This window comes from Leptosomus discolor, chromosome 21 (assembly GCF_034619465.1).
Source record: "Leptosomus discolor isolate bLepDis1 chromosome 21, bLepDis1.hap2, whole genome shotgun sequence".
Classification (NCBI taxonomy): Eukaryota; Metazoa; Chordata; class Aves; order Leptosomiformes; family Leptosomidae; genus Leptosomus; species Leptosomus discolor.
Window position 1 is genome coordinate 3738664 of NC_141411.1, and position 27908 is coordinate 3766571.

The following is a 27908-nucleotide window of genomic DNA, read 5'->3' on the forward strand; positions in this document are numbered from 1 at the left end:
AGATGTTTTTCATTTTCAACAACAACAACAACAAAAAATCCTGAGCAGGGAGAACAAAGACTTCAGTCTTGTTTTACTTATGCTTATTAACTTCGGATGTTTGTTCTTCATTAACAGACTCTCTTTAGATGACTGAAAATACAAAAAAAGTGCTAAATGTGTCAAAATGGCACATGTACAAGTGACTTGGGGGCGGGGGTAGCTATTGTGGCAAATCACTCTGCTCCTCTGGTTCTTTGTTCCGTAGCCTAAGGATACATACAAGTGCATATACTGCGGGATACTCCAGCAGAACTGGTCAGAGGTGTTCCAGCTGAGCCCCCTTCGTATGACACTGCATCCCAAAAGTCCTTGATTTCTACCAATTCCATTGCTTCCTTCCCTTCTGAACAGGAGCAGCTTTCTCCCCAGGACTGCAGATAGGGATTATTGTTAGGAGTTGAATTTGGGCTTTTTTCTGTCCCGTTCCCTGTATCACGCTCTCAGCCCAGCCATACCGCACTGGGAAGTGGAATCTGCGGCCCCGTGCCATGAAGTGCTTTCATTTCAGAGGGTGAGGCGGGCAGCACTGGGCAGAACCGGCTGATGTCACCTGGCAGAGCAGGAGGTGCTGGTGGTCTGGAATGTATTTCCCACCTCTCACGTTTGTGATGATAAGCATTTGGTTCAACTGCTGCCGCAAAGGCCACGTTGCGGCACCATCCCAGGGGTGAAGAGGCTCATACAGGCAGGTCGTCCCCTGTGGGCACGGCGCCTTCGCAGCCAGTATTGGGAACTTTTGTTAAAAATGGGCCTCCTGAGCTAATCCTGCTAACTCAATGAGGAGCTTTGAATTTGGGAGCTTGAAGGCAATCCCTTCCCCTTCCAATGAGAGAATCTGTCGTGCATTTTACTGTGACCCTTCCCCTTGGCACTAGCAAAGTCAAGGCGTTGCAGGTTTTGTAGCCAGTGGCAAATACCAGAGGGCAAAGTGGCCAGAATTACAGCCCATTGTCTTCCGACTTCCCATACCAGATTGCTGCTGGGTCTGCTAGAACCAGACCAGTGCAGAGCAAATCTGAACCCTGGGGAAGTCACAGTGCAAATTCATTCAGAAGACTTTAAAATTCCTGGAGTAAGTAGCCATCGGGTGTGCAATTTGCAAAGGTATTTCCAAACAATTGTTAATTATTCTGAAAAACCAGCCAAGCCTGACAAGCCCTTATCTCTGCAGACATGGGGGTTGCTATCTCCCACGGAGCTGCACCAGTGGTGACAGGAGGGTGACTCCTGGAAGACAGCAGGCTCAGTACGGGCTGGCTCCGAGTGTGTGCACAGCTGATTATTTTCATAGCCTTGAAGGACTTCGGTCGGACACACACACCCACCCGCCAGGGAAAAAAAAAAAAAAAAAAAAGGATGGGATTAAATAGTGCAAAAATCACTCTTAGAAATGCGTAAAGAAGGGGGTGACAGAGGTCTCCCTGCACACTCGGGGCCTGTCCCTCCGCAGCCTGGCTGGCCTGCAGGGAGCTCGACACCGCCCCGGGGAGCGGCCCCTGGAAACCAAGGGGGCGCCGGGGGAAACGTGCGGTCGCTGGTGCCGCAGCGGAGGGACGGGGCGAGCCCCGGGGGGGCGGCCGGTCCCGGCTCCCCCCCCCCCCCCCCCCCCCAACATGGCAGCAGCGCCCCGCGGCCGCCCCACGTGCTGTCATCCCGCCGGCGCGCCTCTCGCCCCGCCCTCCGTGGGGGTGGGGGGCGTGGTCACCGCCCGGTTTCAGCGCGTCGCTACCGGTGGGTCAGCGGGATTGGTGGGAAGCGGTGGTAACCCCGCCCCTCGGGCGCCCGGGTTTGGCGGGTCGCCCCAGGGTGGGTGGCGGCCCCGCCCCCTGGGAGCGCGGCCAGTTCCCGGCGTCCCGCGGCGGCTGCAGCCGAGCCGGCGGGGTGGCTGCCTGCCCTCCTGCCCGCACTCCTGCCCGCACTCCTGCCCGCCCGTGCCCATGGAGCTGCTGTGCGTGGAAGCCGTCCCCCGGGTGCCCCGCGCCGGGCGCGACCCGCATCTCCTGGGGGACCGGCGGGTGCTGCAAAACCTGCTGAGCCAGGAGGAGCGTTACACCCCCCGCGCCTCCTATTTCCAGTGCGTGCAGCGGGAGATCAAGCCCTACATGCGGAAAATGCTGGCTTTCTGGATGCTGGAGGTACGGGACACCCCCCCTCACCCCCGCTGCCTCCTCTCCCTCCGCTGCAGCTCCGGTTCCCTGCCCGGCCACCCGCGTTTTTCCGTGCCCGCCGTCCGCGCTTGCAAGCGGCGTGCGCCTTCCTGCTCCAGCAGGAGGGAGCTGGAGGCGAGGGGAAGCGCAGGGCAGAAGCACCAAACCCCCTGTTTGCTGCCGGGGTTCAGGGGAGTCGCCTCGTGCAAAGGGAAGCCCTGAAGTCCCAGGGTTTGGAATGCGCCGGAGGTCAGGGCTGCGGCGTGGGGGGAGGTCCTGCCGGTGGAGAGGAAGGGGGCTGCACATGGAGGGTCGGAGGCGGGTGAGGAAGGCAGCCTGCAGCGGAGCAATACCTCTGCGAGCGCTGGCTGCGCTAGAAGAGGCGGTTGCCCCATGCAGGAGGAGAGCAGACCCTCCCCGAACCCCCGGCCTGTGCTCACCCCACCTCGGGGGCGTGCTGCCACGCTGCTGTCGGACCCCCGGTTTGCCCCCTGCTCCCCAGAGCTTCTGGGCAGAGAGCTCAGCTGTGCACCCGGCGGACTAGAGGCTTGCGTTTCCTGAATGGGGCTGAAAACGCCTGGTTAAAGGGGGGAAATAATACCGCTACCATTTACTTCCTTAAATTAAAAATGAATGCAGCTCCCTGCGGGATACAGTTCAGTGGGGGAAGTCTCATGGGCCTCTTCAGGAGATGGTCAGAGTGAACAGCCTCAGTAGAGAAAGAAAGAAAAAAAAAACCAAACAGATTCTGCAAAGGACAAATGACACTGGGATCCAGCCTGCCTGCTCTCCACCCCGGCCGCTGTTGCAAGAAGCTGCCTGCTTCTGTCAAAAGAAATAATGAACAAGCTGCTTTTTAAAGGTTTTGGGGTTGTTGGTTTTGTTGTTGTTTTTTTTTTTTTCCCTGCTGCTATCATTATGTTTCTGCAATTCCCTTTCTGAGAAGGGTAGTTAGATAAATGCTGCCTTGGAGCCCCTTCCTGTGAAGCCCTAAAGGCAGGCAAGAAGCGGATGGCACTTGGCAGTTGTCGTGACCGTCCGTGTCCCCGGCGCTATGGCAGTCGCTGCTGGAAGGAGAATGGTGGTGGTTGCTGCTGCATGAGGAGAAACCTCAATATTTTTATGGTTGTGCTGAAAGAAGGAAGTTAAAATATGACCAGTGTTTTGATACTGGTTAAGAGATAAGAGCAGAGGAATGAAATTCAGAGCTCCTGGGTTCTGTTTGTGGCTGTGGTACAAGCGTGGCTGAGGGAGGAGGAGGAGGACTTTCAGGCTCTGCCATTGATTCTTCTTGTGTCTCTGGACCACTTAAGGTGGAAGTGACTGTGGATCCTGCCCTGTTAGGTCTCCAGCTGGAGATATTGCTCGTTTTCTCCAGTGGTCCCCAGTCCCCACAGAGCAGAACGTGTCAGCTTTGCCATAGAGCTGGCTGGAGATGTTCCCAACAGGGGGCATTAAAAAAGGGGCCAGATGAAGCAATTTTAGTCTTAACTTAGGTATAGCTAGAAAAAGTGCTCAAGTAAGTTCTGCAGCTTTCCCCAGGAAGATGACGTCTCAAGGCATTGGCCAGACTTGTTGCTGGTTCATCCCACCGAAGTCGCAGGCTTAACGCCTGTAGCTCCTTTGCTCCTTAGCACCGAGGTGCCTTCAAAACCCTGCAGATAAATATGAAACACCACCACGACCAGAAGCTTTGAAGCTGTGGTGCAGGCAGGATCTGGGGAGTCCTGTGCTGATTAAAACTTCCTTTTATTTTTTGTATGTCTGTAATCGGGTTTTGTCAGGTGTGCGAGGAGCAGAAGTGCGAAGAGGAGGTCTTCCCCCTGGCCATGAATTACGTCGATCGCTACCTGTCGTCAGTCTGCATGCGGAAAAACCACTTGCAGCTTCTGGGAGCAGTCTGCATGCTCCTGGCTTCCAAGCTGCGAGAAACCATGCCCCTGACCGTGGAGAAACTCTGCATTTACACAGACAACTCCATCACGCCTCAGCAGCTCCTGGTAACCATCCCTATCTCAAAAGAGCCCTCTACCTCCTCCCCAGCTCTCTTATCTCCTGCATCCCGCTACTTGGCAGCATACCTGCCTCCGTGGCTCCTTCTGTTCTCGTTCTCCCATTTCTTCACCTTCCTCTGCATTCCCCAACCAACCTGCTCTCCTCCTCGCCCCACCGGGTGCGATGGCAGTTGGCGGAGACCTTTCCATCCTCCCTGTTGTGGGAAGTGGCGTTGTCACCTCCAGGTTATAGAGGAAGTCCCTGGTGCCTTAAGGTCCTCGTCGCCAGCACGGAGCTGCCGCGCTGGTTCGCTCTCGAGTGACAGCTCTGGAGAACAAAGGCTCCCGTCGGCGCCGCCAGCGGGGCACGAGGCGGGGGCTGTCGCTGGGGCACGAGGCTTTGACTTGCCCCGGCTGCAGAGGGGCGTGACGTGGGAGATGCGTTTCCCCACCCGCAGGAAAAAAACGACGTTTTAAGTGGAGAGTTAACCAGCAAAACGGGTGGGAGCTCTTCTGACCTGGGATCCAGCTGGGGAGGGAAGCGAGCGGGACCTTGCTGCTGCCCAGGTCCTGCTCCGCACCCTTGAGTCAAATCAGGGCTGCTTTGCCTCTCCCATTGTGTGCTCACGCCTGTGGAGGCTTTAAAGGCAAAGCGTTCCATGTCTGATAGAAGTTCAAAGCGAAGATCCCAACCTCTTGAGTTCAGCTTTGCCGATGGGAGAGGGAATTGGAGAACCCCTTTTCTTGGGGGCCTTCCGTGCTGGTAGGTCAGAGCCCTCGGGAGGAAACGGCCACCTCGTTTCGAGTAACAAACATCCCTGGAGACGGTTTGTCTATGAGAATTTCTCGGGGTTAGTCATCGCCTTATTAAATATCTTATTGTTTCGGGGGCTGGAGTGGGTGAGGTGATCTGAGTGTGATTTGTCCCCAGGGTGGGGAGTGAACCCACAAAACTTTCAGGTGTGAATCGGAAGGCAGTTCTGGTAACCGGGGAACTCTATAACATGAACGTGGTTTTTCCCAAGTGCCAGTGAAGGCTGGGAAAATCCCCTCACCCCCATACCTCTCTCCCTGTGGTCATTTGTGGGTGGTTGTTACCTTAAGTAGCGCTCACGGGGGGAAAAAAACCCATGTGGATCGTTCGGGTGAATAGTGGTGAGGGATGGGGATGCACAGAGGAAACACAAGTGCTCGTTGCTTCTCTGGATGTTGGGCTGTGGTGGTGCTGCAGCATCCTGCTGGGGCGGGCTGGCACGAAAAGCTCTCTGTGTGAAGCCTCTCTCCTGCCGTGGCGGTGAAGCCTCGTCCTCGAGGGCACCTTCTCACCCGGTGATGGATTCTGCGTGGAGATACCTTCCCAGGACTGGGATCCGTCGCGTGAAGCTGATCCCAGCCTGTAACGGGAGGGTTTCTGTTGGCCGTGTGATGATGAGGGGGTTAACGTTCGGCTGGAAGAAAAGGGTGGGGGGGGGAACGGGAGTTGGTTTGCATTCGCTGTTCTGCTGGGCCAGCAAACCTTGCCTCTGTTGCAGAGGCAACGAGCTGAGCAGAAGGTGCCAAACAGTCTTCTCGTAGGTAAGCAGGCTGTGTTTCAAAGCTTGGGCAGCGCTCTCCGTGCCCTCGGGAGCGTGAAGCTGATCAAAATGCATGTTGTGGGCCAGCGTCGGGTTTCTGTCCCTTCAGAGGGATGTTTAAGCTCTCTGTCCAACAGGGCTGTGGGTTGCAGGAAGGTGAACTTACTGCCGTGCTTCGCCTCCGTCTGCCTCCGTGACCCAGGCTCTGCAGGGAGTCCTGTCATCATCCCTGCAGACTAGGGGAGGTCGCCACAGCAAATTCTAGTGGTTTCTGCAACGTGAAACTTGGGCTGTAAGGAATCAGACTTGGTGGGCACCTTGTGCCTGTCGCCCACGGATCCCGGTTGTATTTCATTCTGATTTATTTGTTGATTTGTTCTTGGTGAGAATTGGCTTTTTTCAGTTGGATCTTGAGCTGTGTTTGTAGCAGGCTCCTTCCAGAGGAGAACAGTTAGGAGATGTGCAGGTGGGTAGTGGGCAGAGCGGGTGCGACATCCCTGGAGGCTTTCCTTCGCTCTCTCGGATGCCAGTGCCTCCTCACTCAGAGTCTTTTTTTTTATTTCTTCCCCCCAGAGGTTTGTCAGCAGGAAGCTGTGGCTAAGCAGTGCCACAGTGTTCATCTTCTCCCTCCTCCAGGCAGTGCTGGGGTGGAGATGACGGAGGAAAAGCGCTGTCTGCCGCCTGTTGCTCACTTCTGATTGTGCAGGTCTCGCTCCTGGAGTTCTTCTTCCCTCTATTTTTTTTCCCATTGGGATCCTGCCCTCAGTGCAACAGGAGGCACAGCCAGGCGGTTGGCACGGCTCTCTTCCATCGTTGTGCTCTGGGATCGATATGCTGTCAAGGTGGACAAGAATAGCTTCATTTTGGGGGACAAAAGTTGTTTCTTGGGATAGCTGAAGATAGCTTTTCCAGGCAAATAGGATCCCTTTCCTCTCTCCCAAGGGGATGGCCGTGAGCACTCGGCAGCGCAGGGGTTTGCTAACCAAAGGGTTGAGCAGAAGGCACCACAAACCAGCCACGGCCCGTAAGGAGAGGTGCTGAGGCACCTGCAGATGTCTGGGCAGGAGATGCTCTGCAGCCCACGATCTGGTGGTCATCTTTCCCTGCCCGCCACTTGCTCAGCCCTGTTTGGAGCAGATCCTGTCGTCTCCCGTTGCTCTCCACCATCAAGAGGGAGCGGAGGCAACATCTGAAGATAGGCAAAGGATTTGTCTGTGCTTTGGGACCTGACAAGAGTTAACAGCCTGATTACAAAACCAGGGCGAGCTGCTGTTTTCCTCCGCTGTGCTAATCGTGGTGATGTTACTGCTCTTTCACAATCCTGCAGTGGACGAGGGTGGGGAGGGGAAGGGGAGCTTCTTCATCAAGGTTTGGACAATGGTGCGTCCCGGCCTCTTCTCGTGGAGCTGTGCCATTGCAGCTCCCCGTGTGTCCTCCCCGGCCTTTCGGAGGAAGCTGGCTGGCTTTCCCAGTAGGTTTGCTTCCTTCTTTTGCTGGGATGCTTGGCACCAGCTCAGCGGTTTAGAACAGACACATTTGAAACAAAATCTTGATGAAGTTATTCTAGGGAGAAGGAAATGAGGCAACGAGGGACTTGTCCATTTGGAGGAAGTTGGATTTCCGTCAAGGGTGTTACCTAACCCACCTTTTTTTTTTTTTTAATAAAGGCTTTTCTGGCCTGTGCGAGAGGGTGTTCAGCTGCTTGAACGTTGGGGAGTGCAGTTGTAGGTCACCACCTTCTGCCTGGTTTGCCCCTAATACGCTGTCTTGCCTCTGAAATCTTTGCCCTAAGGTCAGTTTTGTAAACTGCCAGGTATTCCCTAGCAAAGACTGTAAGCAGGATCGTGCCACGAGGTGGATAATGAAGGGAGCAGCCGTGACAGCAGGCCGTGAGGAGTGAAAACGAGAGATAACAGCTGACTAGAAAGGTGTGTTCAGTTGACTTTCCAGAAGACGTGCTCGTGTTCTGCTGTTCTACCTCCTGCTTGCTGCACGGCTGGGATAGATGCGACCGTTTCTGCAGTTGCCACCTTTCCCCCTTGACATCCAGACCTGGTCAGGGGACGGAAACAAACGTTTGCCCCAGATCTCCTGTTTGCAAATGGACTTTCACGGCTGCTCATTTCTGTAGCTGCTGGGGAGGGTGGGTGGCCAGCAGCCGCATCAGCGGCTCTTTCCACCCGCTTTTTGAGTCAGCTCGCGAGCACAGCGGGGCGCAGCCCGCTCCCGTTGCGCTGGTGTCTCATCAAGCCTGTGATCATGTCAAACGGTGCCTTATCGACCTGAGGGACGGAATCGAGCGCAACTTCCTTTTCTCCTGCAGACGGGGCTGCTGCAGAGGGGAGCTGGGCGCTCTGCTCCCCGTGCAGCCTCGCCAGAGAGGTTTACGCAGCCTCCTTGTAGGCACAGCAGGTGTGTGGGTGTTGCTGAGGGTAGAGCTGGAGGCACGGGGTGACTGTCGCTACATGAAAAGGAGAGAAGCTGGTGTGACCGTCACATCTCCGGCGGAGTTTGCAGAGCTGTAAATCGAGTAAAACCACCTCTGCTTGTGACTCGCTTGGCGAGTGGGCGCAGAGGCAGCAACCGGGGGCTTTGGGGCTGTTTCCCTGCCGCAGGACTGTGATCACCTTGGGCGAGCAGGGGAGGCAACGGGAAATGGTCGCTGCTTGCCTTCCTTTCCTTTCGTTTCTTTCTTTCTTGTAGGATGCAGCCAGGAGAGATCAAGGGAGCGAGCTTGCAGAGGGGAAGCTCAGCTGCTTTGCAGTTTCCACCCCTAGAGACGCGCTGGCCAAGAGTGGGGGAGCTCTGCTCTGGGGGGATCTTGCAGAAGGGGGACCTGATGCGTTCCCAGCGATGGGATGCTCAGCAGGCAGCGCTGGCAGCTTGCAGCCCTTCCACGAGGAGGGTGGGCTCCGCAGGCTGGAGAAACAAAGGAACATTTTCCACTTTCTTCCTCTCTTTCATTAGCCAGGCAAAGACTGATTCAATTAGGTGCAAAACAAAATGCCAGGAAAAGGATGTTTGCTATACCGAGTGGTGCTGCTGTTGCAAACCTCCTTGCCTATCTCTTTCAGCCTTTTGTTCTGCTTCTTCCACAGATAAAGTGATTCAGAGATTCTGACATGCTGCTCTGAGAGCGGGAAGTCCCCAGGGTTAGCAGGAGAGAAGCGAGGAGCGGGGTGGTTTGGCAGGAGAGTGGCTTCCCTGAGCTAAATCCTGTGAGCTGGTGACAGTCCTTGGCGCCTGTCGCCTTCAGCTGGCGTCTTGAGATCAGGCCTTTTGTAACAACGAGGGTTTTAAGACGACGACGAACCTGGGTACGAGCTGGAAAAGAGCCGCTTCTGTGCGTTGCGAACGGACAGTCTGTTGTCCCGGATCACGCCTCGTATGGCAGGAGCCTGCTTGGCCCAGGTGAAGTCTCGTGCCTGAGCTGGGCTGCACCCTGGACCTTCTCCTTAGGACGAAATGCGTCCCAGCAGGGACAGGGCTCTCTGCCACACCACTGTGGGTGTCATGTGCCTCCAGTGACTCCCAGTCGCTGGCTTGCAGCTCTGGGAGGACGGGCAAAGAGCAAGGGCCGCGATGATGCTGGGCTGTTGTCCCTCTGCGCTCGGGAGCTCCCCCCTGGGGTGCAGCAATCCCTTTTGGGTTTGCTTGGCGAGCAGGCGGGGGGGCGGTGGCTGCCAAAGGTCGGGGCAGGGTCCTGTGCCCCTTGCCAAGAGCCTGGGCTGATGCACCAGCGAGCACCGGCGTTCCCAGCCCGCTGCCCTCGGTGGGTTCCACTGAGCGACGGGTGGGAACAACGCACAGAGCTCTCCATCTCCAGCAGCTCTTGCCTTCTGTCACCTCGCCGTGTTGCCGCAGTTTAACCAGGGGCCAGCACTACCTGGTGGTGGTTCTTTTACCCAAGCCTCACCTCTCCCCTCTGTTCCAATCCCCCCGTTGAACCAGGCACCCTCAGTGACCTGAGCTGTGATCCCCAGGCTCTGGAGCTCAGTGCTAGGTTTCTTCTTGCTTTCATCCTGTGGATTTGGCTTACAAGTATGGGGAGGCTGGCAGGCTGGCCATCCGTCCGGGAGGGCAGCGAGCGTGCTCTAGCGAAGCCCTGCTCTCCGCTCGGAAAAGCGCAGGCTGTGAGATGGCAAACGGCACGTTTGGCCTCATGGGGGATTTGGAGCAGGTTGAGCAATGCTGTTCATTTAAGCAACTCAAAACTGGTATTGTGTAAGGGGAAAGAGTGGTTTGGGAAAAAAAAAAAAAAAAAAGAAAATTAAGATCTGCCCTTATGAAAAAAATCTCACTTCTTCAAATCCATCTGTTCTGGCAGCCCTTTGGCACGGCTGTGAGCAGCACTGGCCTTGTAATCCTAGACTAGTCGAAAAAGAATAGGTGTTCTGCTGGGCAGGACTAGGTCCTGAAATGGAGATACCTGATACAAACCCCAGTTCAGCTCTGTCCTTCCAGACCCGGGGCTTCAGCTCCCACAGGGTGTTTTCCTTTCCCGGCACATCTGCGGGGCCGCTGTCCCCCTCCTGCTAGCAGGGAGGAGGGCCACGGGGGCATCTTCTGTGGCCTTTCTGGCATACCTGGACCCCGTTGGCAAAGCCAGGTCTGCTGCTGATCCAAAGGATGAGAGAACTTGGGGGCCAGAGATCTTCATTGTGGCTGGGGATGTGGGGGAGTTGGGACTGGCAGAGAGGCTCGGGCTGCCCGTGACATTCCATGGCGTGGGAAGGGAAACGATCCTGGGAAGACGCTGCTCTCTCTTCTCCCGAGTCTGCTTCGTCGGTGGCGTGGCCATACCCAGACAGAACATCAAAGCCATCCAGCCCAGTGAGACCAGTAACGCGTGCGGCCTCTGAATTTGATTCAACTGCTGCTCTAGCTAAGCCACGTCGACCTTGGCATTGATGGCAGGGCGGGGAACGGAATGCAGGGGTCCCCCAATCTGCGCTAAGGCTCTAATCTTGGGGCTCCCCCTGCTTCTCTACCTTGCTGGGTGGGTGCTTGGGTAAGACTGGGACTCGCTGGGTGACGACTCTGCCAGGTGCTTGCCTGTGGCTGCTCCGTTGGTTTCCTTGCCGGGGTCGGGACCGATGCCCAGAGCTGGAAGAGCCTGCGAGCGGCTGAGCAGATGAGAGGAGCAGCCCGGGCTCCAGCTGAAACCTGCGGGGGAGCACCCGGCCTTCCCACCGTCTGCTCCCCACCTTGCACAGAGACTGGCTCGTGGAAGGTACCACAGAAACCTCTGTTGGATGCGTGAAGAGGACACCACGTCATGGATGGAGACGTTGGGAGCCACCTGGCACTTAACTGGGAAGCACCAGTGAGCCGTTGCTTGTAGGGCGGTGGGCGAGGTGGGCGTTAGCGTGGCTGTTTAGTGCCTCTTCCCCCCGAGGAGCTGCTGGGGCTGCTCTGCTGAGCACGACTGGAGGCTCTCTTGGCAGAGAAGAGGCGTGATGAGTAGGGAAGGTTCTGCCAAAATTCTAGCGCCCGGCCTGGGACCTCCTCCGGAGGGCTGCGTGCCCAGTGTTTGCTGGGCTGGAGACGTCAGCACCTAGTCACAGCCCCGGGGCTCTGGCGGGGTCGAAGATCTCGTGCAGGAGCTCGGGCTGTCTGAATGCAGCCCTGAAAGCTCGGCTGTGTTTCCCCAACCTTCCCTTGCTTCAGCGGGTTGTGCTGGCTGCGGAGCTGCTATTCCCTCCTGCGGGTCACTGGCCGAGGAGCCACCGTAGGAGGGAGTCAGCGCGGCGGCCGGCTCCGAGGGGCACGCAGAGAGGTGAGCTGCTCTGTTCCCTGTGCTGTGACGGTGTTGGCCCCGAGCTGGATTGCTCCTGGGAGCCTGGACATCAGCATCTCCTTTTGGGAGCTGGGAAGGAATACGGGAACGGTGTGCCTACTGCTCCTTGCTCTGGTTTTTCCTCTGTGGGGTGTGCAGCAGCCTGGCAAAGCAGAGGAGCGTCGAAGGTTAATCCAACTGCCCCTGGGAAAGAAGAACCCAAATTTATGATTTCCTCTTCTGATCTTTACTCCCAGCTTTGCAATAGCTCAAGGCTGGATTTGTGCCGTAGTCGCAGAGCAGGGATGTTCCCTCTTTTCTTCCCCATTGTGGATTCTACTGTTCTGCTGTCCCTTCCCCAAGCGCTGGCCTTATCTGCCCCTGCATCTGGTGAGTGTTGCTGCCTGGCCTGGCCTCGCCCCGCTGAATAACAGTGCTGTCTGTCTCTCTGTCTGTCTGACTCGGCAGGATTGGGAGGTTCTAGTCCTGGAGAAGCTAAAGTGGGACCTGGTCTCAGTGATAGCGAATGATTTCTTGGCTCACATCCTCCATCACCTCCCGCTGCCGAAGGACAAGATGGAGCTGGTGAAGAAACACGCACAGACCTTTATCGCCCTGTGTGCCACAGGTGGGTGCCTGCTCCCGCTGGAGCCACCCGTCGGGACGCCGGGGAGGGTGGGCTGGCCACTGCGGATGAGGGTAGCCAGGGCTTCAGTGAGGCTTGGTGGGCAACCTGGGGCTGGTCTCCAATGCCCTGGCTTTCTGGGGAGCTGAATGCCTGACTCCACTCAAATCAGAGCGTTTTGCTGCTCAGTGATACGGTTTTTATCCCTGACAGAGTGGGATCACAGTCCTGGGGGCTCTTAGTGGGTGCCTGGAAGGTGCCAGGAAGGTGCCTGGAAGCAGGAAAGCTGCCGTGCCAGCCCTCTTGCTGCGCAGGCCGTGACTGCGGGAGGGCGGCCGGGGAAAAGGCAGGGTTGAATCTGAGCTTCTCTCGGCCTCGCGCTAAGTCACTAGAGCGACCTCCTCTTCAGGCCTTCTGGTGAGCCAGACCCAGAGGAACAGCTCAGGGAAGTTTGCTGCTCTGGTGCTTGGCCCGTTTCCCGTTGCTTCACTCCCATTTCTCCCCGCTAAGCTGGAGAGAACCCCCCTGCCTGGTCCTCTCCAGGGAGATCTCAGTCCCAGGAACTTACTGCACACGCCCTTGCTAACGGCTCTTCTTTCTGCCCCTTGTGTCCCCATCCTGACTCTAGACTACACTTTTGCCATGTACCCCCCCTCCATGATCGCGACAGGCAGTATCGGGGCAGCGATCCACGGCCTGACGGTCTCCGTGAACGATTTCACCGGCGAGGCGATCACCGAGCTGCTGGCCAGCATCACCGGCACGGAGGTGGTGAGTGTTCACGGGGGAAGAGTAAAGCGGTTTTGCTGCTGGATCTGGTGGAAACCCTTCCTCTTTCTGCTGCTGGTTTGTCTTAGAGGGAGAGGAACTCGGGCCGTTCATAGTGATGCTGACCATGGTTTGAGGGGCGCCTAGAGATTGTCACGGTCCGCTCCGTGGACTCGTGATGGTTCGTTTGCTGCGATCTCGAGGTGCAAAATTAAGGTGACCACACCAAAGGGGTTTGCTACAGTCCAACAGCGAGACAGGAGTCCATGTTCCTGATGACAAGGTTGAGACAATGCTGGGTTTCGGACCGACTCTGACAGAGGTGAGCCAGCACCTCTCAAGGCAGCAGCCTTCGTCAGTCCCGCGGCTGCAGCCGGCTCCTGGCCACCCAGCGCCGCCGGTGCAGAGCGGGCCGAGCTCGGGAGCCTTTGAAAAGCAGCACAAAAGGGAGCGTCTGTTCCCCGCGCGGGGGCAGGTGTCGGTGGGATCAGGTTGACGGGGTGGGATGGGGCAGAAGGAGAAGCCGGGCTCGGCATCTGCTAATGCCAACCCGCCCCCCGGTGTCTGGTTGCAGGTGCCCAGACCCGGGTGGGAAGGGGGTCGGGGGCTCGAAGCGTTTCAAGGTGCTGGCACAGCGGCTTTGCTGGGGACGTGGGGATGGTGGGGGGTGTCTGCCTGCCCCCCGGCCTTTGGATAGGGAAGGGGGACGCTGCGAGGGTCCCTGTTTCCAGGTTTCTCCTGCTGCAGTAAAGTAATCGGGAGCTTTTCTTCTGCCAGGGGCCCCTTTTGATCCTTTCTTCTGCCCCGAGCGCTAACGCCGGCAGCCGGGCGCGGGGTTGGTTACAGTCCCCTGACGGCAGCGCCGGGGGTTGGAAGAGGTGCTGGTGCTTTGTCCAGGCAGGGAGGGGATGGGGCAGGAGGGCATCCTGCTCTATTCGTCTGGCTTGCTTTTTTTTTTTTTTTTTTTTTTTTGTTGTTTGTTTGTTTGCTGGAGCCTTTTTAATGAGAGAATCGGTGCAGCCAGCTGCTCTCAAGCTGCTGTCGTGAATGGGGCAGGGACTGAAACCTGCTTGGGGTCGGGGCTGGTGGAGGGAACAGGTGGGAAGCAGGGAGGGCACCGCCGAGGGAGGGGAGCCGAAACGGAGCCCGGCACACCTCTGCCACCCTCCCTCCTCAGCCCGGAGAGGGCGTTGATTCTGCCCCGCAGCCTGCCTGGGTGTGAGGTGCTGCACAAGCAGCCCCGGCCCAGGCAGGACCCCGGCAGCTCCTGCAGGAGAAGGAAACCCTGGGGATGCATCCGCAGCGTTGCGGGGCTCCTGGGGGAAGCACCCGGCCTCAACGGCGTTCGTGTTGCTGATGCTTCTCCCAGAACCTCACAGTGCCCCTGGGCCGTGACTCAGTTTCCCCTTTGGCTCCACGCTGGAGGAGCAGCCCCCTTCTTTTCCCGCAGCTGCTGAGGCTCAGCTGGGCAGTGCTGGAGGTGCGGGGAGCCCGCGGGGACGGAGGGGGACAATGGCACGGGGCTGTGCTGGCCCCGTGGCCAGCGGGAGCTGCGCTGCCGCGCTGAGGCTGGCTTGTTGCTGGCTGTGGCAGCGCTTCGGGTGCAACTTGGAGCCGCTCTGGACCAGTCCTCGTCCCTCGTGGGGCAAAACCAGACCCACGGGGTGTCTAGGCCAGAGCCCCGCAGCACGGCTGCCCTGCGGAGTAGGGGGCACACAGGCTGGGGGCAAGCCGAGCTGCCTCCCGGGCAGCCCCCACGAACCCCCAAGGCTTCACCAGCTGGCAGAGGAGTTTGGCTGCCTGCGGCCAAGCCGGCTTTTCGCACCTCTGCCAAAATTGCCACCGGAGAGCCTGGTTGCGGAGAGCGTTGGCCGTGGCGTGAGGCCCTGCTGCGAGCTCGCCGCGGGCAGGCGGCGGGGCTGGAGGCTGCGCTGACGGGAAGCGGCGTGGGGACGGGGAGGGTGGGCGTTGCTATTTTCGCTCCCCACATCCTCTGTCAGTTTCTAAGAACTGGCGGTGGATTCCTGGTAAGAGATTTCGGGGTGTGACAATATCCAGCGAGCGCACGTGGCCCCGCGGTGTCCAGCTCGGCCCCGGCTGCGAGGTGCGAAATGCCACCTCTTACCCCGCGGCGCAGAGCCGAGACGCGGCGGAGGGCTGGGGTGCGCTCGTTGGCGATGCCTCCCGCGGCTCTGGGTGCGTCACGGTCGCGTTGAAGCGGAGGAGTTTCCTCCTCTGGTTACAGCTCGTGCGGGGAGAAACCAGGAGGAGGGGAGGGGGTTTGCTTTTATTACAAGTGACAGGCCACAGCTCGCAGTCCCCTGTGCCTTCCCGTGCGTCGGACCAGTGTGTCCCCCCGCGGTGGGTTCCCTGGGTGAGTCAAGTGGGGCTCCCCGGGGGGGAGAGCAGGAGAGTAAAAGCCCTGTGAGAAGCTACGTGGCCGCAGCACCGTTCTCGGAACAACCCAGCATCGGCGGCGTGTGGTGGTGTAGGGAACACGTGGCCGGAGCGGCTGTTGGGTCTGGGAGGGTCGGGTCCAGCTGCCTCGGAGATCCCCAAAGTGATGGGGTGGGCGTCAGCCGGGATTCACCTCATCCTGGCTCGGACATGGGCAGGGATGGGAGGATGCAGAGCAGCTTCTCTGCAGCGGGAGGGGGACTGCAGAGGTGGTCACTTGGAGCTCCAGGACGAAGGGCCTGGGGGAGGCAGGTGGGACTTCAAGGTCCCCATGTGCCCCCGTGCTGCTGCACGCCGGCCATCGCTTGTGGATCTGGGAAGTCTGGGTCGTCGAGGTTGATACCGGCCTCCACGGAGCTGTTCTGCTCTGCCCTCCCGGTCGTCAGCGGTAGCTGAAATCCCGTGCTGCATCCAGGCACGAGCCCCCGGATGCTTTGGGAAGCTCTGATGGGCACAACGTCCTAGTCCTCAAAACCACGGTCAAGCAGGGAGGTGGGGAGAAGACAACCAGAGCGTGGGGCTTCTCCTGGGGAGGGGACCTAAAGCACAGACACGCTGGAGATGCCCCTTGTTGGAGAAAGGCTTCTTTGTCTTGTGCTTTCAGATGCTCCAGGGGCCGGAGACGTAGCCCAGCAGCTGCTCAGAGCTATTTATAAGGCTCCCACCTCTGAGCAGCAGAGAACTGAGGCCTCTTGTCTCTCTCCCTCTCCCTCAGGACTGCCTGAAAGCCTGTCAGGAGCAGATTGAGGCGGCCTTAGCCGAGAGCCTGAAACAGGCATCCCAAACCCAACAGGAATACAGCGCGGCCAAGACTGCTGCTTACCCGGCCAGCCAGCCCACCGGCACGCCGACAGACGTCACGGACATCAACCTGTGACCGGCCTCCCCTTCCCGAGAGCTGCCCAGCCCCGCCGCGGCAGGACCTCGCCCTGGACCCCGAAAGGTCGCTGCATCCCCCCCTCCCCTTGCTCCCCATCCGTCAGCCCCCTCCACCCGCCGCCCGCTGGGAGCGCAAGGGCAGGATCCGCGCTCGGCCGGGCTGGCGGAGCTCGACGCTGCTCGTCGGCTTCCGCAGGCGGCGCCGGGGCGGGGTGGGGGGGGGGGGAGCGACCGTTTTCATGGTGGCAGGGCACAAGAATTGCTGGGGAGGGGGAGCAGGACCCAAAATGAAGTTGTAAAATGTTTCTCAGTTCGTGTTCCTCGTAGCCCGGCTGGTCTGCTCGGGGGTGTTTACTGTGATGACTTCCAGCCCCACGCGGGCCGTCGATCATGGATAGCGAGCCTCTTACCCTGGCCTACGTGACCAAAATCTCTGTAACCCCCCCTCCACCTCCCTCCCCGGGCTGGGGGGCTGCGGGCCCGCGTGGCTCACGACAAAACCGAGCGTCCGGGAGGAGGGAGCAGGTGCTCGGTGGCCCCTTGGTCCCAATCGCTTCGTGCCAGATTGCTGTGGCTCCTGGGGAGGGGGGTGGCATGGCGTGGCTGCTTCTGCTTGGAGGGGAAACGCGTGGCTTGTTTCTCGTTGCCGTTAGATTTAGGATTTGGGGGGTTTCGGCTTGCTTGGGGGACGCGCTCCCTGTCTGCGTGAACAGCAGAGGAGAAGCCCTCGCCGCGGGGGGGGCAGCCTCCTGGGCGAGGTTTGGGCGCAATCCCCTTGGCTTCCCGCTGCCCCGCTGAGGCTGCTTAATTTATTGTTAACTGCTGGGAAATGGGGAGGGAGGAAGACTTGGCGGTTCCTTGCCGTGGGGGCTGGATGCTGGTCTCCTCTCCTTCCCAAAGAGTGCCTTCACCCTTCGTCCCCTTCCCTCGCTCCCTGGGCAAGGGGAGACTCTCACTTGGAAGCTGGTTGGTTTGGGGTTGGTTTGGTTTTGTGTTTTTTTTTTTTTAGGTAGCTTAGACATCAGACTAGGTTTTAAGAAATACATGTGAATGTGCTGCTATAGTCTGAAATGCATCTTCACCCCTCCAAGGCAGGGATCTCGGATCGCGTTCCGGAGGGGGCTGCGTTGCATCTATCTCCGTGTGGGTCCAAGCTGTATCCTTACAGGGGGGGGAAAGTTGCTGCGCACTTGAGTTGAAAAGCGATTTGTTGCATTTTTGTATTGTTGTCGTTGATCCTGTCTGTTAGTTTTTATAAAAAGTGTTTTAAAAAAAAAAAATAATGCTGCTTTTCTAAGAGAAAAACCATTAAACAGTAGAATTGTATTAACCAGGAGAAGGCAGACGGTTGCTGCTTGGTGACCTCTGGACACGTGGATCTGTGGCTGTTGTCCTCCCCTGGGGGCACGTGGAAAAGGAGGTGGAAATCTTTCTTTTTTGGATGCCGCTAGAAACAAAAAGTCTTATCAGGTGGAAAAAAGATGGGGCTGCTGTTCTTCCGCCAGCCTGGTTTGTCAAGAGCAGCCATCTGCCGCTGACTCCTGCTAGCGGGAGGGCTGGGGGCGCACAGAGCCTGTCTGCACAAAAAGAAAAACATTGGTTTTTTATATATATAAATGCGTTTTAATTTAAGAGAAAACTGGTTTCTTGTTCACATGCAAGAGTCCCGCTGCTGGGAGAATCAAAGGACCGTATGAAGTTGCAATAAAGTATTTTAAACAAGCGTGAACGCCTGAAGCGTTTCCCTTTGTGCTCCACTGCCCAGGGCAGCCCTCGGCCTCCCCTCGCAGAGCTCCGGCCTCTGCCCCGCATCGCTCTGGGCTGGGGACTCCAGCAGCGGGGGGATCCCCTCGGGCTGCTCCCGAGGCTCCAGCAGGGATGGGGCAGGCAGGACACCGCCAGCCAGCTCCGGCCCCGCGGAGAGGTGGGAGGGGAGAGGCTGCAGCGGCTGAGGGGACGCGATGCCCTCGCTGAGGCCCTGGGGCAGCTCACGGGTGGTCTTGGGTGAAGGTGGAACCAGCCCTGGAGCAGCTCAGGGATGGTCTTGGATGAAGGTGGAACCAGCCCTGGGGCAGCTCACGGGTGGTCTTGGGTGAAGGTGGAACCAGCCCTGGAGCAGCTCAGGGATGGTCTTGGATGAAGGTGGAACCAGCCCTGGGGCAGCTCACGGGTGGTCTTGGGTGAAGGTGGAACCAGCCCTGGAGCAGCTCAGGGATGGTCTTGGATGAAGGTGGAACCAGCCCTGGAGCAGCTCACGGGTGGTCTTGGATGAAGGTGGAACCAGCCCTGGAGCAGCTCAGGGATGGTCTTGGATGAAGGTGGAACCAGCCCTGGAGCAGCTCACGGGTGGTCTTGGATGAAGGTGGAACCAGCCCTGGAGCAGCTCAGGGATGGTCTTGGATGAAGGTGGAACCAGCCCTGGAGCAGCTCACGGGTGGTCTTGGATGAAGGTGGAACCAGCCCTGGAGCAGCTCAGGGATGGTCTTGGATGAAGGTGGAACCAGCCCTGGAGCAGCTCACGGGTGGTCTTGGATGAAGGTGGAACCAGCCCTGGAGCAGCTCAGGAATGGTTTTGGATGAAGGTGGAACCAGCCCTGGGGCAGCTCGTGGATGAAGGTGGAACCAGCCCTGGGGCAGCTCAGGAATGGTCTTGGATGAAGGTGGAACCAGCCCTGGAGCAGCTCAGGAATGGTCTTGGATGAAGGTGGAACCAGCCCTGAGGCAGCTCACGGATGGTCTTGGATGAAGGTGGAACCCAACACCTGCCTGCAGAGCAGTCGCTGGAGAGGAGGCAGCAGCTCGGGGTGACAAGAGCGTGCTGAAGGGGCCGCGCAAGGCCGGGCTGTCTCTTAATGCTCATCAGCTTCTGGCTTCTCTAAAGAAAGGAGGTCAGATCAGGAAGCCAAGGAGAAGGTGCTGCGACGTGCAACCAGCCTGAGGAAGCCGGGCTTTGCCTGCTGCTCTGCTACACATGGCTTCTGCTCCCGCCGGTGCTGCTGTCACGAAGAAGGTGCCGGCTCCTGAGGAGCGAAGACATGAGGCCGTAGGGACCTGCAGGGGCTTTTCTCCCCAGCTGCACCTGCAGAGGCCACAGGGAGCTTTTCTTCCCTGTTTCCCAGGCTTTTCTCCCCAGCTGCACCTGCGGGGCTTCGTGCTGGTCTCAGGGGCGAGGCCGGGCACGGACACTGCCCAACCTTCCCCGCGTCACCATCGGCAATTTCCCAGGGCAAGCGCAGCGCCTCGGGGGGTAGGGGAGAAAAAGCCCCCGCTGGGTTTTCCAGCGGACGTGGCACACAGGCAGGTTGCCACGAGCAGGCCGGGCACGTGGCCTCGAGGGCCAGGCGAGGACGGCCACCCCGCCGAGCAGAGGTAAACCCAGAGGGGCAGCTGGGGAAGCAAGTGTTTTGGGGAAAATCCCTGGGGAAGGGGGATGGCTGCCATTCTGGAGGCAGGGTGGCGCTGGGGATGGTGCTGGGCAGGAGCGAAGGCTCCCAGCGCTGCTCCACAGCGTCCAGGCTTGGGCCCTGCTGCCACCCAGCAGCAGCTGGGACGTGGCAGCTCCGCAGCCCTGCTCCTGCCTGGTGACAACCAAGCCCTCGGGGAAACCCTCAAGCACCAACAGGAGAGGGTTTCCCCGCCCCCCCCGCAGCCACGGAGTGGTTTTGGGCTTTGGGTACAGTCTGGGGGTGCCAGCCCTGTCCCCCCACCCGCCCTCCCTTTCCCCGGCCGCGCAGGGGCTGCTCAGGGCAGAGGTGGGGGGGGGTGCACAAGGGTCCCTTCTCCCCTTTGCAATTTTTGGGGCCGGCAGCGCAGACTCGATCTGCAGCTCTGCGAGAGGCCCCGGGCTGGTGGCTTTGCTCTGCCACCTGCTGGGGGACAAGACAAGGTGTGGCGGGGACAGGGCAGGACCGCGCAGGGATGGGCCCGCCGAGCGGTGCGGCTGCGGGGCAGAACCACGCACTCGGGTTTTATTTTCCAACGCGGGAACAAACCAAACCCTCCCGGGTGCTGGTGGCGCCGGGTTCCCGGGTGGGACAGGGGCTGCCCAGCCCTGCGCCGAGCAGCCGCAGGGAGCACGGTCCAGGCCTCCAGGCAGAGCCAGGCGCCAGCAGCAGGAGCACGGGATGGATCCTCCCGCACGCCTCCCCGCAGCTTCGGGCTCCCCCGCTGCATCCCGCAGCCTCCCGGGAGCGGGTCAGGCTGCAGCTTTTCCCTGAGTCTCTCCTTGCTCACTCCATAGCCACAGGCTGCTCCCCCTCCACATCCCGCGTCTTGGAGTTCACCAGCTCCCTCCGGATCTCCGGCGAGATCTGGGGATGGCTGTGGAACTTGAGGAGCTCGAGCAAAGCCTCCTTCTGCTCCGAGGAGAGGTCCTCCTTGTAGCGCTGGGCGAGGGCCAGGAAGCTCTGGTGCCACAGGACGGGCAGGAGCCGCTGGTCCGTGCGGAAGGCGAGGAAGTGGAAGACGAGGGCGTCCAGCACGCGGAAGGGCAGGGCGTACTTCTTGTCCAGGAGGAGCCGGAGGAAGAGGCTGTTGGCGCCGCTGTACGGCATCTCGGCGATCTTCAGCATGGCCGCGCTGCGGGGAGGAGGGAGCACCGGGGTGAGGGCAGGGCAGGCAGGAGCCACGGGGCCACCCAACCCAGCGATGGCCAACCCGGTGCTGAGCCTTGGCTCTCGACCCCAGTGTTATCAATGAAAAGTAATTAACTATTCAAAATTCAGACCTGATGCTAATTAATTGCTTTTAAGGAACCACTAACGCTTCGTATTAATTTCCTGATTCAATCCATTTACAACATGGTAAGAAACAGACAAACCCTCCCTGATGCTCAGAAACAGCAGCTGCCTTACGAAAACGGCCAAAGCCAGAGCTGCTGCGGGGTGTGAAATTGTGCAGAACAGAACAGGGAGGCAGGAGGCAGGTACAGAGGGTGAAATTGTACATTCTCAGCTCATTCTCTTATGGGATGAAACCATAGAAACAACGGAATGTTGCTGTGAAGACTCTCCCCTCTTCCCCCTCCTGATCTGAATATTTTGATCAGTAAAATAACCAATGATTATATTCGTATAGGAGTATTAATAAAGTCATAAAATAGGGTGGACCAATCATTGTAAATGTCAAAATTAACAGCAGGCATAACAGGCACGCTTATGTTAAAATACGTTAAAGACCATGACTTTGCAGAAAAAGTATATAAAAATGCTGAGTTTTGGATGTAACTCTGAAGCCCGTCAGGAGGAGCTACCCCCGTGCTTCCCAGCGCTGCAGTACAGAAGTGCCTGTCCTTCTCTGCCACGGGGTAGGGAAGCATGTCGTGATGGTGACCCTCCGCCCAGAGGACACTGAGCGACCCTCCCCCCCTGCCTCGGAGATGCAGGAGAGGCTGAGGGACAGATCCCACCCGTGTCCCTAAAGGAGAACCTCTGTCCCCGCGCCCCGCAGCCCCCCAGGGCGTTACCTGGAGTGCAGGACGGGGATGGAGCACTTGGTGAGGATGCTGCCGATGATGACGGCCTCCCGCAGCGTGCAGGTCCCCGACTCGCACAGGGGGATGAGGATCCCTGCGGAGAGGGGGAAGAGTCAGGTCCTGCCCATCTCGATGGCAGAAGGCTGAGCCCCGTCACTCAGCACCTTCTCCAGTCCCAGGACACATCTGACCCCCAGTAGCTGCCGTTACAGGGGGTTGCAGCATCTCCCTGATGTACAACTAGCCCCCAAACCACCTCAGGTTGCCCAACATGACCGAGACCAGCCCGGGACAGCACGTAAGCTGCCATCAACCATCGAGAGAACCCAAATACCTGCAGAAGCCAACAGCACTCATCACCCTGCACGCCACCAAGGGGCCCCTGGGGGTGTGGAAGCCACCTCATCCACCGAGGGGGACTCCCTGCATCTCTCGGTGTCTTCTCCTCCCACTAAGCCCCCAGAGCCACGCCACGCAGGGGACAATGTCCTGTCCCACTGAGCAGTGGCGTGCGAACACGTGTCCCTGCTGAGCTTCCCGGGTGGGGAGAGGCTCCCAGGCAGGAACGGGAGCCTGGAGGGAGTCCTCACCTTTGAACCAGGCTGCTGGTTTGAACAGAGCCTTCTTCAAAGCCATGTAGAGGTGAAAATTGAGGCGCTTGTACTCGGCGATGTCATCCCTGACCCGCGGCAGCAGCACCAGGTTGTAGAACCGCTGGGCCATCCTCTCTTTCAGGTTGGATGAAAATATCCTGGGAAAAGCAAAGCACCAAGTGAGGTCTGGAGAAAGGAGGCCAAGCGGAGGACAGGCTGGGACCCTGTAAATCTGGTAAAAGTGGAAAGAAAAAGCAAGAAATCCCCCGTCAGCAGCTCCCCGAGATGATCTTACCTGGTGGCTTGATACATGGCAGCTGCTGTCCACGCCTCTGGCTCTGTGATGTAGAGGATCTGCTCCCAGTTGGACAAGGCAGGAATGATTTTAAACGCCTTGGGGAGTTTCCCACTCCTGTATTTGGACAGCACCTTTAAAGACAGGGACACAGGCCAGGCCATGACACGCTGTGGGACTTGTCTCATGATCATGAGAACATTGTCCCCTCCCTTAACATCTCTGGTCAGAAAGGACCATCCCAGGACCACCCCGAGCACGGTGCTCAGGAGATTGTCACTCAGAAGCGTTTTGGGCCGTTTGGTGACTGACACCACACAAACCACAGCCAATCCATAAAGGGACGTTGGGGACAGCCTCGAGAGCAGGCACGGAGCAGGGGGGCTGCGGGGCTCAGCGCTGTGTCGGCTGGGTGCCGGGGGCAGAGCTGCTTTGGCCTCACCTCTCTGACACCCCTGTAGACCTCCAGGACGCGGGGGTCGAGCTGGGGCATGGGACAGCCCGATATCTCCGACAGCACCGTCTCCACCTCCGTCTGCTTCTCCGTGATCTTCTCCATGATGATGTCGGCCAGCGTGCGCCTGGGGCCGGGGCAGAGGGACACGAGTCAGGGGTTGTGTCGGGAAGAAGCAGCAGCAGCAGCTGCTGCTCCGTCCCGGCCCGTTCTCCCACCGTGCCCTCACCGCAGCGGCGGGTTCTTGTTCATGAACATCTCGATGGCCGCCTCATCCTCGGGGTCCACCGCCACCTCCCCGCCGTACTCCCCGCTCCGTCCTGCCGCCGCCTTCTCCAGCGAGGGCCACTCCTCATCGTCCTCCGAGTCCGAGCCGGGGCCTGCGGGGGAGCGGCGCTGGCTGAGCCCGAGGCCTCGCACCCTCGGCGCCCGGGGGTGGGTTGGGGACGAACCGGGGGCTCACCCAGCGCCGTGCTGCGCTGCTTGGGGGCGGCGGGCGCACCGGGGCCGTGCTCGGCCTCCAGCTCCTCCTGCTGCCGCCTCGCCTGCTCCAAGATACGCCGGGACAGCCGCGCGTCCACATAGCCCTCCTCGCCGCCGCCGCCGCCGCCGCCATCCTCCGCTTCGGCCCGGCCGCCGCGCCGCTTCCCCCGCGCCGTGGGCCGCGGAGCCGCCTCCTGTAGGATCTGCTCGGCCAGCGGCAACATGGCACCGGGGCCGGGGCCGGGGCCCCGTGCCCGCCGGGCCTTGGGCATGGCGGTGCGGCCTGCGAGGCGCCGTGAGGCCTGGCCCGGTGCCGCCACCGGTGGCGCGTGCGCTTCGACCCCGCCCCTTCCGGCGGCGCCTCAGCTCCGCCCCTTCCGGCGGCGCGGCGGCCGTTGGGTGCCGGCGGGTGCAACATGGGGGTCACCTGGTGAGGGCGGCGGGGGCAAGATGGCCGCGGGGGGAGGCGGTGAGGTGGGGGGGGGGAGAGAAGATGGCCGCGGGCGGGCGAGCCGCCCCGGCGGGGAGGGAGGCGGGAGAATCCGCCGGCAGGTCCCTGACGGGTCCCTGACGGGCCCGGCGGCCGGTTGCAGCGTGGCGCAGGTGCCGGTGGCGGAAGGGAAGAGCGTTCAGCAGACGGTGGAGCTGCTGACGCGGAAGCTGGAGCTGCTGGGGGCTGAGAAACAGGGAACTTTCTGCGTGGACTGCGAGACCTACCACACCGCCGCCTCCACCATCAGCAGCCAAGGTCAGCCCCGGGAGAGCCCCGGGCCCGGCGGGGGTTGCTCGCAGCCGGCCCGGAGCCGTCTGTTCTCCCGGTGCCGCTTCCAGCTCCTCAGCCTGGCGGCTGCTGCTGCTGCTGAGCCCCGCCTGCGGCGACAGCACCGGGAGGCCCCGGCTCCGTCCGGACCCGGCAGGGTCGGGGCTTTTCCCGCGGTGGTTTATTTATTTACCGGGGTGGGGAAGGAGCAGCCGCCTGCCCAACGCCGCCTCCGCCGCGGCAGGGGCCTGCTGCTGTTCCCGGCGGCTGCTTCTCTCCTCTGGGAGAAGGAGCATCCCTGGACGTGGTCCTGAGGGACGTGAAACTTCTTAAAACGCTGTTTCGGTCGCTTTGGAGGTCGCGTTTTGCTCTGGAGAGGGTGGGTGCGAGTCTCCTGGCAGCGTGTGCCTGCCCTGTCCCTCGCCAAGGGTGGTGGGGAGCAGCTCTGGAGGGGTTTGAGGTGGGAGGTGACCCAGGTGTTTCCAGGGGATGTGCTCAGAGGATCCCAAATTCCCCTTTTTCTGGAACTTGCTCAGCCACATCCATGGAACAGCTTTTTTTTTTTTGATCTATTGAGTAAATGAGAAATTTTTTTCCCCAGCTTTTAAAGCATGGGACAAGCCAAAGCACATCCTCTTTGGCCACCCACTTTTCCAGAGCGTGCCCCAGTACATCCTTCCCGGGCAGGACTGGTGGGTGAGTGGGAGGAGAGGCAAAGCCCAGTGTTCCTCCAGCAAGCAGGAGGACAGTCGGCGTGTGCCCAGCTCTGTACGCGGGGATGGGAGGGGGGTGCTCTTGGCTGGGGATCTCCTGTCCAGCTCTGGTCTCTGAGTCGTGCTGCCAGGTTTTTTTTCCCCTTTAACTTTAAATCTTAAGGAAATACCTTGGATTCACTGAAGAGCCGGATAACGTAAAGCTTGTAGGAGCGGAATTAAAGCAACAAGGAGAACAAAGGAAAAACCAGAGGCTTCTTTAAAGCACATCCGAGCGCAGGACTGTTGGTTTTACAGCCCGAATCCCGTCGCTCTCCTTTCAGGGCAGACGGGCAAGCTGATGTACGTGATGCACAACTCCGAATATCCCCTCAGCTGCTTCGCTCTCTTTGAAAACGGCCCCTGCCTCATAGCGGATGCCAACTTCGACACCCTCATGGTGAAGCTGAAAGGCTTCTTCCAAAACGCCAAGGCGAACAAGATAGAGAGCCGGGGCACCCGCTACCAGTACTGCGACTTCTTGGTGAAGGTGGGCACGGTGACAATGGGGCCCAGTGCCCGTGGGATTTCTGTGGAGGTAAGAATCCTCTTTGACGGGTCTGAAATACAACCGTGGACAGGGAAATCCCATCTTGGAGGCTGGATGGGAAATGCCCCGTCCCTTCCGCGCCTTGATGGTGTTGCTCGTTGCTGGTGGTTTGTACTGGAGGTTCGTGTATGCAGCAGGCAGGGTCTTCTCTCCTCCTCCCAACGAGGTTGAGTTCAGGCAGGTGCTTTGGGGCTCAGCTGCAGCTACGGAAAAGCCTCTCACTGAGGTGTCACTAAACAAAACCCTGAAGGGATGCCGTCAGCCTAAACAAAACCCTGAAGGGATCCCGTCAGCCTAAACAAAACCCTGAAGGGATCCCGTCAGCCTAAACAGCTGTTTAAAGACCTGACACCCAACGGCAGTAGCACACCTCAGCTTCGTGAGCATACCGAGGGGGACAAGCCAACCTCTTCAGCTGCTAATTCGAGGCCGATTTGGGTTTCGCTTGCTTTCTCCATCTCCAGCAGGCACAGCCCCAGGAGAGCAGGGCCCTCTTGCCCCAGGTTCTGCTCACACCGCGGAGAGGTGGGCTTCTCCTCCCCAGAGAGCTGCTGGCAGGGGTCAGTTCCTGCCCCCCGGGCTCGAAGCCTGCCATCGAACCGTTTCCACACTCTCCGCTCAGCGTCGTGGCTGCTCTCGAGGGCATCGGTGGCCGACGGGGGTTTCACGGGGCTGGGCTGAAGCAAAGGCTGAAGGAAGGTCCTTCAGCGTACACAGAGGGGCGTGGGAGGGTCTAGGAAGGGATTTGGGGGGACTCTTGGCTGAACGCGAGTGTGAGTCGAAGCTCACAAGCCGTGGACAAGCCTCAGCTGGGCTGAAAAGCGTCTTGGAAAAAGGCAGGGAGCTGGGCTGCACTGGTGTGGGAAAGGCAAAGCAGAGTAGGTCAGACTCCAGGCACCTGGATACATCGGTGCTGGGCAGCCTAGCTGAGAATCAGATGCTTGAAAAAATCAGAGCTTGTGCTTTTTCTAAACACACAAATCCTATTATTTGATATCCAGTTAATCAGGCAGGTGTTGGTAGCCAGCAGGGAGGAGGATGGAGAAATGGCCGAGTTTTTCACTGTGATAAACACAGATGTTGAAGTGTTGGCGTTGCTGCTGAGCTGGGGTTAAACAGTTTTACCCTAAACTTCAGCTCAGGACCAGGTTTGCCAGGTGGTCTGGCTGCTTCTGTTCTAATTGAGTCGTTTTGTCAGAGTTTGCATTAGGGCCTACTCCTGATTTGGGACCAGACTCGTATTTATAAAACACTTCAAGTCCGTGAGTCCCAAGGCTTTTTTCCAGTCCACTCCTGAAAGGTGTCACAGCCCTTTGACGTGTCAGGACGTGGGAAGGAAGTTTGGGTTTGGATGGGGTAACGTTAACGTGGTGTTTGCACCAATGCCCCAGGACCTCTGCTATTGGGGATTTAATAAAAGCGACGCCCTTAAAGGTTCATTTTACCTCCCCTTCCCTTTGGAAGGGATGGCTTGCACGTTCCTGCCGTGTCCCGCTCATTTTTTTCATCCATCCTTGTTACGTGCTAAATGTTTTCAGATGCTTTTATGAAAAGCTTTCTGTCCCTAGCGAGGCAGAGAGGGGAGAGCGCGTTGCCTCCTGCGTGGTGGCGGCGGCGGCGGCGGCCCCGCCGTGAGCTTCAGGGCTGTGGTTTCCGCTTCCAGGTGGAGTACGGCCCCTGCGTGATCGCCAGCGACTGCTGGAACCTGCTCCTGGAGTTCATGCAGAGCTTCATGGGGAACCACGCTCCCGGCGTCCCGGCCGTGCTCGGCACCAAGCACGACAGCCTCTACGGCCCGGCGGACACGATGGGGCAGTACATGGAGCTGTTCAACAAGATCCGCAAGCAGCAGCAGGTGCCCGTCGCGGGGATCAGGTGAAAGGAAGCCCCGGAGCGCGGCTCAGAGCGACGGCATCCCCTGCTCTGCCTGCCCCGCTGGACCAGGAGTCCCTCCAAGGAGCGGCACTGGAGGCAGCCCAAGGTTTTTTGGTGTGTTTTTTGTGGGGTTTTTTTGTGGTTTTTTTTCCTCAATCCCCTGTTTCAAAGCGAAGGTCTTGAACGCTGCGTCTGGTTCTTGTCCTCCTTCATGGTTTTGAGCGTGGCTGGGGTCAGGCCCGTGGTTCTGATTTGGGCAGGGGATTACTATTCATCGGCAGGAGGGGAAGGGAGAAATCCCAGCCCAGTGTATCCCAGGGCAGACTTCCCTGGACTGCAAACAGCTGCGTGAGAGGGGTTTTTTTAATTTTTTTTTTTAGATATCGATGTGAAAGTGTCTTGTTTTTC

The 27908-nt window shown here is 59.1% G+C and overlaps 3 protein-coding genes across 7 annotated transcripts; 2 read left to right on the forward strand and 1 right to left on the reverse strand.

The window, feature by feature from the left end:
* The first annotated feature begins 1979 nt into the window (after positions 1 to 1979).
* CCND3 (cyclin D3) lies at positions 1980 to 16322 on the forward strand. Of its 2 annotated transcripts, none has more exons than XM_086476478.1 (5): positions 1980 to 2177; positions 3974 to 4189; positions 12005 to 12164; positions 12790 to 12932; positions 16102 to 16322. In XM_086476478.1, exons 1-5 carry the CDS (start codon positions 1980 to 1982, stop codon positions 16261 to 16263), a joined length of 879 nt encoding a protein of 292 aa, XP_086332604.1. In that variant the 3' UTR covers positions 16264 to 16322. The 2 variants fall into 2 exon arrangements, with proteins under 2 accessions (XP_086332604.1, XP_086332605.1); XM_086476479.1 differs by lacking the exon at positions 1980 to 2177 and adding an exon at positions 3036 to 3051.
* A 4021-nt stretch (positions 16323 to 20343) lies between these two features.
* Positions 20344 to 23835, reverse strand: BYSL (bystin like). Of its 3 annotated transcripts, none has more exons than XM_086476567.1 (7): positions 23544 to 23835; positions 23310 to 23460; positions 23069 to 23207; positions 22627 to 22760; positions 22329 to 22489; positions 21730 to 21832; positions 20344 to 20843 (listed from the first exon to the last, which is right to left on the reverse strand). In XM_086476567.1, the coding sequence occupies exons 1-7, from the start codon at positions 23833 to 23835 to the stop codon at positions 20495 to 20497; spliced, it is 1329 nt and encodes a 442-aa protein (XP_086332693.1). In that variant the 3' UTR covers positions 20344 to 20494. The 3 variants fall into 3 exon arrangements, with proteins under 3 accessions (XP_086332693.1, XP_086332690.1, XP_086332691.1); XM_086476564.1 differs by having other exon boundaries at positions 23310 to 23493; XM_086476565.1 differs by having other exon boundaries at positions 23310 to 23476; positions 23533 to 23835.
* Positions 23836 to 23957: 122 nt separating this feature from the next.
* MED20 (mediator complex subunit 20) lies at positions 23958 to 27551 on the forward strand. 2 transcript variants are annotated; one of them, XM_086476541.1, is made up of 4 exons: positions 23958 to 23993; positions 24157 to 24311; positions 25360 to 25613; positions 27289 to 27551. In XM_086476541.1, the coding sequence occupies exons 1-4, from the start codon at positions 23980 to 23982 to the stop codon at positions 27502 to 27504; spliced, it is 639 nt and encodes a 212-aa protein (XP_086332667.1). In that variant the 5' UTR covers positions 23958 to 23979; the 3' UTR covers positions 27505 to 27551. The 2 variants fall into 2 exon arrangements, with proteins under 2 accessions (XP_086332667.1, XP_086332668.1); XM_086476542.1 differs by lacking the exon at positions 24157 to 24311 and having other exon boundaries at positions 23961 to 23993.
* The last annotated feature ends 357 nt before the right edge of the window (positions 27552 to 27908 follow it).

Bases quoted from the DNA above. Each gene is read 5' to 3' on its own strand.
- BYSL (XM_086476564.1), bottom strand. From the start codon at position 23,835: ATGCCCAAGGCCCGGCGGGCACGGGGCCCCGGCCCCGGCCCCGGTGCC. The intron at 22,761-23,068 runs GTGAGGCCAAAG...CTGTCTTTAAAG, and splicing joins TCTACAGGGGTGTCAGAGAG to GTGCTGTCCAAATACAGGAG. The intron at 21,833-22,328 runs GTGAGGACTCCC...CCCTCTCCGCAG, and splicing joins ACCAGCAGCCTGGTTCAAAG to GGATCCTCATCCCCCTGTGC.
- CCND3 (XM_086476478.1), top strand. From the start codon at position 1,980: ATGGAGCTGCTGTGCGTGGAAGCCGTCCCCCGGGTGCCCCGCGCCGGG. The intron at 2,178-3,973 runs GTACGGGACACC...GGGTTTTGTCAG, and splicing joins TGGCTTTCTGGATGCTGGAG to GTGTGCGAGGAGCAGAAGTG. The intron at 12,933-16,101 runs GTGAGTGTTCAC...CCTCTCCCTCAG, and splicing joins GCATCACCGGCACGGAGGTG to GACTGCCTGAAAGCCTGTCA.
- MED20 (XM_086476541.1), top strand. The intron at 24,312-25,359 runs GTCAGCCCCGGG...CTCTCCTTTCAG, and splicing joins CTCCACCATCAGCAGCCAAG to GGCAGACGGGCAAGCTGATG. The intron at 25,614-27,288 runs GTAAGAATCCTC...TTCCGCTTCCAG, and splicing joins CCCGTGGGATTTCTGTGGAG to GTGGAGTACGGCCCCTGCGT.